The 13,955-nt window shown below is 52.9% G+C and overlaps 1 protein-coding gene across 5 annotated transcripts in view; it reads right to left on the reverse strand.

Moving 5' to 3' along the window:
- Positions 1 to 13,955, reverse strand: part of BRF1 (BRF1 general transcription factor IIIB subunit) — a 71,063-nt gene that overhangs the window by 29,820 nt on the left and 27,288 nt on the right. For 2 of the 5 annotated variants that reach the window (XM_070592975.1, XM_070592976.1), the window contains exon 3: positions 12,390 to 12,563. The exons of the other annotated variants lie outside the window; for them this stretch is intronic. In XM_070592975.1, the coding sequence (XP_070449076.1) occupies positions 12,390 to 12,563 (174 nt within the window). The remainder of the gene's footprint in view (positions 1 to 12,389; positions 12,564 to 13,955) is intronic. 5 annotated transcript variants of the gene reach the window in all.

The following is a 13,955-nucleotide window of genomic DNA, read 5'->3' on the forward strand; positions in this document are numbered from 1 at the left end:
CAAATCTATTTTTAAAATAATAATAATAAAGGCCAAAAAAATGGGCAAAAGTTTTGAACAGATGCTTCATGATGAGAAGCAAAGAGCCATAAGCACATGAAATAAGACCTGCCCTTGTCAGCTGTCACAGAAACGTGAACTAAAGTGACACCCCCAACAGCACCGAATGCGGGCAAGGACGTGGATGGGCCCGGCTCACACCCTCTGCTGGCAGGCGCACACGGGACAGACATGCTGGGAAGACACTGCACGTTTCTTGTAAAAACAAACATGCACCTGCCCTCTGACCAGCTTTCCCACTCTGAGCATTTACTCGCCAGCATGACTGCTCACAGGTTCCCACAACGGAGCCCTCCTCACACACACCGCATGGCTGGATTGCGAAAGCATGCCATCAGGAAAGAGCATGCACCACATGCTTCCCTCTGGGATGGTCCAGAACAAGCAAAACTAATCCACGGGCATCATCAGAACAGTGGGTGCCCTGACCACAAGGGGCACGGGGAAGCTGCTGCAATGATGGTGTTGCTCTGTACCCTCATGGGACACCTGGCTGCATAGACGCACACATCTGTCAGAACTCACTGAATGGTATGAGGAAGACTTGTGCATTCCATCCTATGCCAATTTTACCTCAAAAGGAGAAAAGAACCATAAATAAATACTGAAATCTACTCAGTTAATGATCCGACCCTGAAGGGCTCGTGGGGAGTGGGCAGATGTCAGCAACTTACTTTGAAATGTGCCCAAAAAGCACCTGGCTGAGAGAGGGATGGTAGGGAGCGGGGAGCGGTGAGAAGAGGGCGGAAAGAGGGCCCACCAGGTGTGGACGCAAACTCCGGGCGGTGTGGACCTGCAGCTTCTGTCAACTTTGCCAGGTGTCTCAGGTTTTTCATAGCACAATGATGGGGAAAACGTGTATATTTTAAAAAGGAGATTGGAATTCAACTTTTAACTAAGTTAAAATGATTGCTCTCCTTGCAATGACGATGGCAGGGCCCCTGCTCCGATGTTCACTGGCTCTGCTAGGAAGCATTCCACAGGGGGTCTAGACAACTCAAGCTCCCCCTCCGAGCCCCGACAATCTGAATTACTTGCCTCCCTCAACAGGGCGTCCACACTCCCCTCCTGCCCCATCCTGGGCCAGAGCCCGTCAAGGCCCCTGGGGCCTGGCCCATGGTGGATCCCCTAATTAATGGGAATTTGGGGATCTTCTGGTGGCTTCAAAAAGTCTTCTGTCCAGCACGGCCAGTGGGCCTGTGTCCTTCCCAGCAGCCTTTCTCTTTTGCTAAACAGCCTCTCCCAACCTTCTTGGCCCAGGGATACTAGCCCGCTGAAACTGCCGGGATGATGTAAAAGTTAAGTTAGCGGGGATGAGGCCTGTCTGAGGCCCTGGGAGTACTGAACACGGTGCTTGGGCATGAGCATGCCTGCTACGATGGCCTGGGGACTCTCCGCCCCCCTCCCGGTCCCTGCCACGTTCTCATAGGTGGCACTTCTGCTCACTGAACACCGACTCTGAGGGCTGGTCCTAGAAGAGATGCATAAACACAAAGGCCAGTGACAGATAAAACACCTTCAGAAGATTCTAGACATTCTTGAGAGTCCAAACAAAGGAAAGCATGAGGGCACCCACAGACCTTCAACAGGTTCTGAGAAAGGGTGCAGGTGGTTTCAGGGGTCCACTCCACCATGCTAGAGTGGGGCAGGGACCGAGGCCACCTGCACCATCACCATGTTGCTTCTGGGAGAGCAATCACAGACTGGACCTGATTTCAAGTGTGGCTCCTTCTCGGTAAATGGAGAAGTTTACAGAGATTTAAATAAGGCAGAACTAAAGGTCAAAAAAGAACATGAAGTTTCTCTGCATGGCCTCCCACATAAATGTTTCTTCAGGGTGCCCACAGAGAGAAACTGCTCTTGCACGTCCAATCCAAAAGAGAGTCTGAAAGGTCATGCGTGTGCATGTAAGCCACTTGGAGCAGAAGAATGAACGGTGGGACCAGTGGGGCAGCCACGATGTGAACCAGTTCCACCACTCCCAGGTCCCAGTGGGATGAGAGAGGGTGAGTCCCCGGACAACAGCGCCGTCAGCACCTGGGAGCAAAACGTCGAGCTTTGAGAGGGACCACCAGCCCAGCGCCCATCCATTGGCCAATGCCACACCCTCCTTCTGCAGGTCCCTCCCGCTCTGACCAATCTTTCCCGAGTGCGATTTGGCAGTTACGGCCCCGCCCACAGCTCTGTTTAGAGCAGGAGCTGACAGCCACACCCTGCCAGGGACAACTCCACCCCTGCCTGCAGCACTCCTGCTGGCCAAGGGGAAGTCTCTGCTCCCTAACGCACTGGGCCCGCTCTCTCACGCACTGGGCCTGCTCCCTGTACACACTGAGCACTTGTGGCAGAGGCTCTAAGAGCACTTGCCCTGAGCCCCCTGCACAGCACAACTCCTGCAAAAAGTACACAATTCGATACAACATTTGAAGGTGTAAAAGAGAGGTGGCCTCATGGGCTTGAGCCCTCCACCCTCCTCAGCTACCTGAGATGCAGCAGGCCTGGCAGAGGGCAGAATTAGGCCACACTCTGATGGAGCTTGGGTACAACCTGGAGTGGGTCACTCACCCCCAAGCTCGGGCAGCCTCAGCACCACGATGCCCTCAGACCCCGAAAATATCTTTCAAAATGAAGACAAAATAAAGATGTTTTCAAATAAACAAAAGCTGAGAGAATTTTTTTTCCAGGAGACATACTAAAAAAACCTTTCATTATACTGAAAGAATGACCTCAGGTAAAAGCACAGAAAGACAGGAATGGAAAGGGTCAAATGGGGTCCACATGAGTGAAGCTGCCAGTTCCAGCACAATGGTAACCTGGGACACGTCTATGAGCTGGCTGAAGGTGGACCCGGCCAGTCGGGACACAGGGTGGCCTTTGGTAAGCACCACAGAGATCCTAAGAACAGGTAGGACCAAAAAGCTCGATGGGGTTTGTTCAAACACAGCACTGATTTCTCTAAGGGGGCAGGGGTGGAGAGAACAAAGAAGAAACGAACAAGTAGAAAAAGAGTAAGATGCTAGAATTAAACCCAAATACATCAGTAAGTACATTAAATGTAAACAGATGAAATTCTCCAATAAAAAAGATTTTAAGAGTAGACCAAAAAACCCCACAATTATATGCTGCTTATAAGAAACACATCTTAAATATATCATGGAGGACTGAATTTTAAAAGCTGGAGAAAGACAGACCACATAAACTCTGAGCAAAAGAAAGCGGCAGGGTTACACTAAAACTAAACTCAGAATTTCAGGGAAAAGCGTTCATATTTCATCATGGTAAAAGAGTCGTTTCCACTGGGAAGGCATCCAGTCATGACTCTGTGTCCTCCCAGTAACACGGCTTCAGGATAGAATGGAAAACCGAGCAGACAGAAGGACAAACAGGCACGTACACACGGGCAGTGGGGGGTTGCACCCTCTTCCTTCAGAACCAGCAAAGGGTGATCTGACACGAAGAACCAACCTGACCCAAGTGTCATTTAGAGAACGATCCACCCAACAGCTGCACGTGGCAGTTACCAAACAGGCCCTCTGCTGGGCTGGAAATCTGATCCCCACGCACTGGAAACAACCTAGCGAATGTCCCCAAGTACAGAGGAATTACACCAGAGGCTGGTAACACAAGATAACTGGAAACCCCAACTGTTGTCAAAATAAGCAATACACTGTAAACGACTCAGGGATCTTAGAAGTGATAAACAAATGAAAAGCACTAATATATACTGGAGTATATGAGGCAGCCATTCGGTTTAAATTTAATTCAGCTTGCCCTTGTTTTTCCAAAAGGGCCTGATGTGGCCTGTGGAGCATGCATTGTACATCTGCTGTAAACATTTACTATGTCCCAAAGACAAGAGTGATGCCCTTAAAGACAGGGATGTAACGTCCCCCCCAGTATGGGGGGAAAGATGTTTATTCCAGAAGGATAAGCATCTCCTCCTGGAAACTAAGGATTAATTACTGACCTGCTGTGCTCACCTTGTGACCACTGACCTGCCCACCACTGACCTGCTGTGCCAGTTAAGCACCTTGAGACAGAAGTAAAAGAGACTCCTGTCATATGTGATGTATGCTCTTTGACAGTATAGAACCACTCTGGACACCCCACTTCTTTGGTGCCCTTCCTGCCTTGGGGAAGGAAGGCCCCAGGCTAGTCCTCAAACCTGACTCATTATACACTCACCCCAATTTTGATCTATAGATTGATTATGGATTATTTGCACCAACAGAAGAAACAATCATGGAAATTAGAAAATATTCTGAACTGAATAATAAAAATATGACACATCAAACTGTGTGATGTAACTAAAACACGCCTAGAGAGAAAGTGAGAGTCTCAAATGCTTATATGAGGAAAACCAGAAAGACTAAAATCAAGAACCTAAGCATCTGTCTCAAGAAGCTGGAAAAACAGTAAAATAAACCCAAAGAAAATAGAAGGAAAGAAATAACAGAAAGAAAGTGATGAAACACAGAATCAATGTACAATAGAGACAAGCAACAAAGCAAAGTCTGGTCTTTAAGAAGCCTGACAGAGCGCTGGTGAGGACGGGAGAGACTGGAAGCTCGACGGGAAACGGCGCTGCTGCTCCAGAAAACAGGTGGCTGGGCGGAAGCCCATCCCTGAGGTACCGCAGATGCTCCACCAATTTGCTGTTTTCCTGTCTCACTTGAGGGTGCTCGGCTCTCAGGGCTGTGAGCTTGTTCAGCAGAAGGAAGAGAATGCCTGCAGGGAGGCTGTGATCACCAGATCCACAGCCGGGGCTCAGCAGCCTTGAAGCCCAGAAGTCACTGCCCAGGGGCCCGTCAGGACTGACCCCTTGTTTCCCCGAAGCTCCTCCTGCCGAGCCCCTCAGCCCCATAAACCCCCCGCTTCCTGTTCTTGGGGAGGTGGACGTGAGCGAACCCAGGCTCCTGCCTACACATTCTGGCCAATTTACACACATCTTTCTCCATCTCCACGCACCGATGCCTCAGTGTTTGGCTTCCTGCGTGTCATCAGGTGCACGAACCTAAGATGAAGAGAACCTAAGATTAAGAGGGCCTCCAAGGTTAGACCTGGACGTACCAGGGCCTCACTGACGACCCCGTTTACGCGAAACATCAGAACAGGCAAAGACAGAAGGCAGCCCACCGAGTTCAGAGCTGGTGGCCTGAGAGACGGGCATGAGGGGCGGGCGGGCTTCCCTTCGAGGTGACGGAAATGTCCAGGCACTGCCTGTGGTGATGGCTGCACGATCTCGTGACTATAACTAAAACCACTGAACTGCACCTTTTAACGGGTGAATTGTATGGTATGTGAACTACATCTCGATAAAGCTGTCATCAAGAAGAAACCACTAACAAAACTGGTAACCCCCTGCCAAACCGACCAAAGAAACAAAAAGGCAAAATTACCAACATAACACCAAAGAGGGGACTTCGCAACAATTGTTATGGACATTAAAAGGATAATAGGGAATGTTAAGAGTAGCTTTACACCAATACATTGGGTGTTTGAAATGATCTGAATGAAAGCCTTGCAAAATACAACTTACGAAAACTGGAACAAGAAGCAGAAAGTCTGGATAGTTCTACGTCTGTTAGAGAAGTTGAATCCCTAATTACGACCTTTCCACAAAGACAGCTAAAGGCCCAGATGGCTTCATGGCGATTTTCCCCAAACACTTAAAGAAACGGTCCTGATCACCCCAGACTGCCCAGACACGGAGCATGAGGGGACACTCCCCCAGCAGTCGGGAGGCGAGTGTGACCATGACACACTGACTTGACAAAGACATTACAAGAAGAAAAACACAGACCAACCACACAACCCCTACACAAATATTAGCAAAGAAAAGCCAGCAATATCTAAAAAGGGTGACGTGCCATGACCAAGTCCAAGTGAGCAAGGTTGGGTCAACCTTTAAAAAGCAGCCAGTGTGATTCACCTCAGTACACACGTGATGACCACGTGATGACCACACCAACACACACGGAAGATGCACTGTCCTTCCCGATAGAAGCTCGTGGCAGCTGGGAAAAAGGACCCACCCTCACCCTGACAAAGGGCATCGACAAAAACCTACAGCAGACATCTAAGGCGACGGGTCGAAAACCACCCTCCAGGGCCCACGAAGGAGCCAAGACACCACCCTCACCACTGTCACCACCACGTGGGCTGCCACAGGCCAAAGACAGATGGCAGGGGGACGGATCGGATGGGAGAACTAAAACTGGCAGCAGACACAACTATATGCGTTAAAAACAGAACAAGAGAATCCAAAGTTCAAGAAGTGAGCTTAAGAACTGAATTTTGTATTATTGGATATAACATCAGCATGCAAAACTCAATTGTAGTTCTACACATTAGCGACAAAACAAATCCTCAGGAACAAATCTAAGACAGGACGAGTAAGACCTCCTTGTCAAAGGTAAGGAAACATCCCTGAGGAAAAGTAAAGACCACCCAAAGAACTCAGGGACATTGAGTGACTGGAAGATTCAATATTGAGAAACTAATGGCAGGCAACAGGACATGCTAGAGCATACGAGGAAGCCATTTGGTGTAAAACCAATTTGGCCCGACCTTGTTTTTCCAAAAGGGGCTGACGTGGCCGTGGAGCACGACTGTATGTCTGCTTTAAGCATTTAGTACGTCCCCAAAACAAGAATGATGCCCTTTAAGAAAGAAGTAATTTCTCCCACACGGGCATTTCCTTAAGGATGAGCCTCTCTCCCCGGGCTAGGGACTGACTGCTGCGCCCACCTGTGACCACCCAGCTGGAGACCACAGACCTGCTACCTGCTGTGTCCCTCAACTGCTGTGTGAATCGCTGTGCCAGTGGGGCAATCTCCTGACTGTTGTAACAGGGACATTCCAATCACATGGGATGCAGGCTCTTTGACGGCATGTAACCACGCTGTCCACCCCACTTCTTTGGAGTGCTCCATTCCTTTGTGAAAGGACTCTCCCGGGCTATCTGGTCCTCAGATCTGGCTCATAATAAACTCACCCCAATTTTGATTTATAAATTGGTTACAGATTATTTGCATCAACAATATTGTTAAAATGAATGTCAACTTCCCCAAATTGATCCATAAACCTCAATCAAAATCACAGAAAGATTTTTACAGAAATGGACAATCTGATTCAAAAATTTATACAGAAAAACAGAGGGCCAAGAATGGCCCAGATATCAGTGAGGCAGAACAGCTGGATGGAGTTCGAGGTCTCGTGGGTCTCATGCTACAGATCTCAAGACATATTATAAGCCGTTGTTTTTCAAATACAGTTAGTCCTCCATATCCACAGTTCTACATCCTTGGATTCAACTAGCCACGGATGGAAAGGCCTGTAATGGCTGTGTCTGTACTGAACATGTACAGACTTTTCTTGTCATTATTCCCTAGACAATACAGTAGACCGCTATTTCCACGGCACTTACACTGGATTAGGTATTATAAGTAGTCTAGAGATGGTTTAAAGCACACGGGAGGATGTGCGTAGACTGTACACAATACCATGCCATTTTATATAAGGGCCTTGAGCATCCCAGGATTTGGGCATCCGGAGGGGTGAGGTAGGGAGTCCTGGAACCAACCTCGTGCGCAGACCGAGGCATGACTGCAGTCTGGTCTCGGCACAAGGACAGGCAAGCAGAGCAAGAGAAGGGGTCAGAGACACCAGCAACAGACCCACAGGTACTGGGTTGGCAACCGCGGCGCCAGAACTGTGCGCTGAGAGGGAAGGTCTTCGACAGATGGCACCTGGTCACCAGAACACCCAGCGGGAAGAAGCAAACCCTGGCCCTTTCCTCACAACAGACACACAAACCAACTCCTCCAAAACCCTAAACTCCAGTGGGAAGGGTCAAACCAAAAGCTTCTAGGAGGGAGAGTATTTCCACAACTTAGGGCAGAGAAGGATTTCTTCAATGGGGTGCAAAAGCATTAACCATAAAGGAGAAGAGACAAATTGGACTTCATTAAAATTAAGAACTCAGCTCATCAAACGACGCCCCCCAGAAACAGAAGGCAGCCAGGAGGGGAGGCTCCTCCCGCACAGACACCCACCTTGCTCACAGTGCTGACGGCCACACGCAGCGGCCGAGCAGAGCAGGACTGCTGGACCCCTGGGTGTGCACACGCCCAGCACCATGGGACCCCAGCAGGCAGCAGTTCCAGAGCTCCAGGGGCCCAGGCTCCAACAGCGGCTGCGGGCAGCCCTCTCCACTCAGACTGGCGTGGGTCTGAAACTGCAACTTCCTTCTGCCCGGTGATGCTGGGCACCTCTGACAGATGCTAACCAGCCATCCTGAGGCCTTCTCTCTCAACCCCATGCTCTCTGTGTGACACCATGACGATGGACACACATCATTACACATGTGCCAAACCCACAGAATGTACAACTCCAAGAGTGAACCCCAAGATAAATCACAGGCTCTGGGCGATGACAACGTGCCAACAGAGGTTCTCCAGTTGTAACAATGCCCCGCTCTGGTGGGAGATGTCGACACGGGCTGTGTCCCAGGGCAGGTGGCATATGGGAAATCGCTGCACCTTCCTCTCAATTTTGCTGTGAACCTAAAACTACTCTAAAAAATAAAGTCTATTTAAAAACATTTTTAACTCCTTGGTTGTCCTTGGGGAGGCGAGCAGAGGGGAACAGAAGAAAGCAGGTAAAGGTGACCTGGGAAGCCTGGTGGCAGGAGGAAGGAGGGTCCCCAACTGCGCTGTTCTTTGAGTAGGTGAGAAACAAGGTTCTCGGCTGAGCCTGAAGAGAGGGACATTCTGGAGGGGTGGCTGGAGGGGCAGAAGCTCAGACTCTGGAAGCCTACCCCAGCCCTGTGAACCAGAACCTGCTGTTAGCAAGCCCCCGGGGTGAGAAGGCACAGTCGGAAGCCGGGGAGAGGATGAGGGTCTGAAGGTAGCGGAGGGCAGGACGCAGCCAGTCGGCGTGGGAGTGCTCTGTGCTGCCCTGCGCTCCTGCCCAGGGCTCCCACAGGGGTGACAGGTCACAGGTGACAGCAGCTTCCTGGCTTCGATTCACTTGCTCACATACAGGCCGGCTGGCAGCTCGGCTAAAGCCCAGTAAACATCAAAGACTTAAAACCAGCTGTGGGCAAAAACACCTCCCACTGCTGTCTTTCACGACTGCACCAACAAACCTGGACACAGCTCTGCAGCAAACACGCTGGCCCGCGCACCTGCCTGTCAATGCTGCCCACCCTGGCCCAGGAACAGAAGGTCTGCAGAGCAACTCTCTTCCAAGCCTGCCCCCACATGTGCCAGACACCTCTGTGAGCGTGCAAGGCCTGGCACACCTGGGGGCGGGAGAGACGCTGGGGGCACTGCGGGCAGTCCGGGGCAGGAGAAGAGAGCGGGGCCTTCGCGTGTGCTCCAGGGGCTTGGGGTGCATGTAGAAGGCAGGCGGTGCCAGGACAGGGACTGCAGAGCCAAGCCAGGGGCGCAGGGAGGGCGGAGGGGCAGGAATGAGAGAGGAGTGGTGAGAGCCCAGGCGTGTCCAGGATGAGTCTGGCGACTCTGTCTGGGTGAGGGAGGGATGGTGGTGCCAGCAACCAGAAGAGGACAGAAAGGACCGTGTCACAGCTGTACCCCCCAACCCTCCTCCCCAAAAGCGGCCATCCTGAGGCCTGCCCAGGGCGAGACTGCTGAGGGGACCCCACAGGCTGAGGGGCCAAGCGCTAGCCTCCCCACACCCCTGCTGTCTCGTCTTTAATAGCTTTACAAGGGGCCGGCCCTGTGGCATAGTGGTTAACTTTGAGTACTCTGCTTCAGTGGCCTGGGGTTCGCAGGTTCAGATCCCAGGCACAGACCTAGCATCACTCATCATGCCACGCTGTGGCAGCACGCCACAGAAAATAAAGGAAGACTAGCACAGATGTTAGCTCAGGGTCAGTTTTCCTCACCAAAAAAAAAGCTTTACAAGGTCAAAGTTATGGCCACAAATTCACCTGCTCAAGGTATGCAGTTGAGTGGCTCTTAGTCTATTTACAGAGTGGTGCAACCATCACCACAATCTAATTTTAGAACACTTTTATCACCTCAGAAACAAACCCCAGCCCTTCAGCTATCACCTCCCCCAACCCCTGGGAACCACTGATGTGCTTTGTCTCAGGGGATTCGCCTGTTCTGCGCATTTCCTATAAAAGGAATCACACAACGCATGGCCTTCTGTGTCCGGCTTCCTTCACTGAATGTCATGTTTCCGAGGCTCACGCATGACCCTGTCCCTTTCTGTCGCTGAGTGACAGCCCACTGTGTGGACACGCCCACTATGCTACCCCAACCATTGGCGGGGGACGTGTGGCTGCGAGAGGAGGTGCGGCTCTGAATACGAACGTCACGCACAAGTGTGTGTGTGGACGTCTGGGTGCCTTTCTCACAGACGGGAGGAGTGGGCCTGCCGGCCAGGGGTACCTCTGACTTGTCCACGGGGGCTATGCCACTCTCCCATCCACCCAGGGAGTGCAGGGCACCACACTGCTCTTTCCACTTGGTCAGCGGGCCTGGCCAGCTGGTGGACACCCTCATGGCGAGGTTCCCCCCACTCCTCCCCACAGAAGCATCTGCTCTGACCTGCCGGGAGTGAGCTCGCTCCCTGCTGCCCCAACCACATTTCCTGAGCCAGTCTGCACACCTGTGCCCTGCTCCCCAACGGCCCCAGGGGCTCCTGTAAACTCTCAGGAGGCTCTGCGTGCCCTCCCCGCGTGCCCTCCCTCTGGCAGGACGCAGTCCTCCTTAGAGCCAGGTGGGGCAGGCCTCTGCTGTTCCGGGACGCCCCTGGGCGCTCAGAGCACACAGAAAGGCCAGGCAGTGGCTGACACAAGCCCAGGCAGTGCGACCCTGGCAGAGGAAGGGCTGTGACGGGGGCCAGCGGTGGGCTCTCTGTTAACTTGCGTCTTGGACATCAGCCCTTAAAGCATACATGTGCTTTAGACACTTTTATGCTAAAATGATAAATTTCAAGATTTTAAAGACATCTTAATGAAACACTCTGATAGTGAGGGTCGCCACAAGCCCACCCAGGCACACTGTCCCAGGACCCTCCCAGTGCTCCCCGCTTAAACAGGAGGAGACAGCCAGGGCCTCCTGCCAGCAAGGAAAGCCTGTGACAGAGACCAACAGACCACGGGAGAAGAGAGCTCAAAGACGATGGCTGCTTCCTACAAGAGCTGAGAAAACACCACATCCAGGCACAACGGGATTTCACAAAAAGGAAGTATTCAGAGAACACGAAGAGTTCTTCAAATTAAAAACATGAAAGCAGAAACGAAGACCTCGTTCAAAGATGAGGTTTAGGCCCTCTCCCAAAGCTAGAGGTGAAACCGTGCAGAAGAGGAAGGAAAAGACAGGCGGCAGGTGGGTGGGGCAGCAGAGTGAACAGACGCAGAGGGAGAAAGCAGGGTGGCTCAGGAGGCTGTGCAGGAGGCTGCAGATGGAAGGGCTGCGCATCCTCAGCACGGCAAGACGGAGCGAGAACAGACAGAGGCGCCACAGGCCCCCGAGAACAGCCCACCCGTCAGACGCAAGACGGGGGATCAGGGCACCGAACTGCTCGACGGGAATGCGGGAGGCACCGCCTTCCAAATTCTGGGAAACCGATCTGCAACCTGGAACTCCGCCAGGCTTTCCCTAAGAGTGCGGGCGGAAGGAAGACCATCTTCAGATGTTCTCAAGTGCCCGTTCTCAGCAAGCCACTGGAAGACATGGGGCCAGGAGCGGGGTCCCACACACCAGAGGTGACAGGAGCCCCAGAGTGACAGGAAAAGAGACACAAGAAAGCACAGACAGCAGATGGCCAAAGCGGAGGGACCAGAAAGCCCTGGAAGGATTTCTTCAGGAAGATGCAATGGACAGAATTCTGGATGCATGTGAATCCAGGGCAGTGGGGAGCGCAGGCCACACTCATGATGCAAGCACAGCCAGCTAAGCACAAGAAGAGGGCAGACCACAGCCATCTCTGAGAAGGGGAGGCTGGCGGATGGCAGGGAGGCCAGCAGGCCTCTGCACAGCCACCCACCCACACCACAGGACACCGGCCTGGCTACAGCCGGACAACCACAGGAAGATGCTGCAGAGCGGCCGGTAGAGCGCCCACCCCGTCCTCCCCAAGGGCCGAGGAGGAATGGGCACCCCGCTCCCCAGCTCCTCACTCGGTAGACGGCCACCTCGAGTCCAGAAAGCCCTGCACGCATCCTGACAGTTAACCCAACGGGTGCCTCTATTAAACACAAACACCGAGTTACTGTGATGACCAGCCACACTGGAGGGGGCCAACCAAGAGCCAAGACAGGGTCCTCCGGGAGGCCCCGAACCAAAGGATACGCGGTGTGCCTTCCGTCCGGCACACTAGGTAGAGGCAGGCCGCGATCACGTGGGCCATTTTCCGGCCGCGGGTCAGGTGCTTGCTCACGGCCATCTTGAAGAAGTTGAAGGCTGTGTCCAGGCAGTGTTGGTTCAGCTGCAGCTGGTTCCCCAGGTGATGGATCTGACGCCTCCCTAGGACACAACATGAAACGTTACCGCCGATTCCCAACTGTTGGTTAACTGACAACTTGTTAAAAATAAAATAAAAGTGTCACATGACTGCCTCAGCATTCACGATTAAGAATAGAGATTTGCCCTTTTCCTTCCTGAGGAAGATTCGCCCTTAGTTAACATCCATGCCAACCTTCTTCTATTTTGCATGTGGGCTGCCAGCACAGCATGGCCGCTAACAGAGCACTGTAGGTCCAGGCCCAGGAACCAAAGCAGGGCTGCCAAAGCGGAGCACGCCAAACTTAACCACTAGGCCACCAGGGCTGGCCCTCCTTTTATATTTTTAAGTTCACTCCTTGTATGTGTTCCAGTAAAATTTCACGTACGGACACTGGGTGCGAATTTCCTACAATTTTCAGGTGCCACGAAACTCTCTCCTCCACGTCGAATGGCGTTAGTTCCAAGCCAGGGTGGGCGTGGGCAGCATGGTACGTGTCTCTCTCGAGGCCTCCTGAGCTCAGGGTGTCCGGAAAGGGCTCTGTCTGGGCTGGCCGGCCTGCTGCCACTCCCCACCACCAAGCAATGTCTCACAGACACAGCCTCCGGCCAGGAGACAAGACACCGTGGGCCTGCGTGGAAAGGCCCCCTCTCCCGGGCTAGTGCCCTAGGCTCCGCCTCCTGCTCCAACAGCCAGGGGCTGGGTCACACCCGCCTCAGCCTTCCCTGCAGGGCCCCATCTGCTGTGGCCAGCTGGCGACCCCGCCAACCTCTCCTCCAAGAGCCGCTGCCTGGCCAGGTTCCAGGCTCGGAGAAGATGGCGCTGCTCCAGACTACTGTGTGCCATCCTAGGAAGCGCACATGACACACCAGGCCTTTTGGGGAGGAGGGGCACGGGACCCCTGGGGGACCAAGATGTCAACTGACCCCAGCAAACAATCACACACCCCCTTCCTGGAGCAAGCCCATCCCACAAGCGATAGGCCTAAAAGACAGCGGCAGGAGAAGCAGCAGACCTGCGACCCGCACAAAGGAGAGGCACCGTGGGCCATCTGGTGCACAGCACAGAACCAGCCCAGAGGCCGCAGCAGAAACACCAGTGAGGCCTGGAGTCAACGGTCGTTCCCAGCGCGCTCTGGGTCCCCTTGCACCCCACACCTCCGTCTACTGTGTCAGCACGGTGGGCAGGCAGACCCCTCAGAGACTCGCAGTTCCCCTTGGCGTCCTCTCTCTTCTGACAAAGGCACCTTAGGTCAGGCAGGGAAGGAAGCCAGCGACCCCCACTTCACCCACAGAGAGCTAAGCGCCAATTCCCCTGTTATCTTTGACAAGGGTGTGGGCTGGGCAGGCAAGGGCTGCACAGTCTCCTCCAGTCTGGTCTGTCTCACAGTCTGGCCCACCTGCTCCACATACACC

Source organism: Equus przewalskii, chromosome 25, assembly GCF_037783145.1.
Source record: "Equus przewalskii isolate Varuska chromosome 25, EquPr2, whole genome shotgun sequence".
Taxonomy (NCBI): Eukaryota; Metazoa; Chordata; class Mammalia; order Perissodactyla; family Equidae; genus Equus; species Equus przewalskii.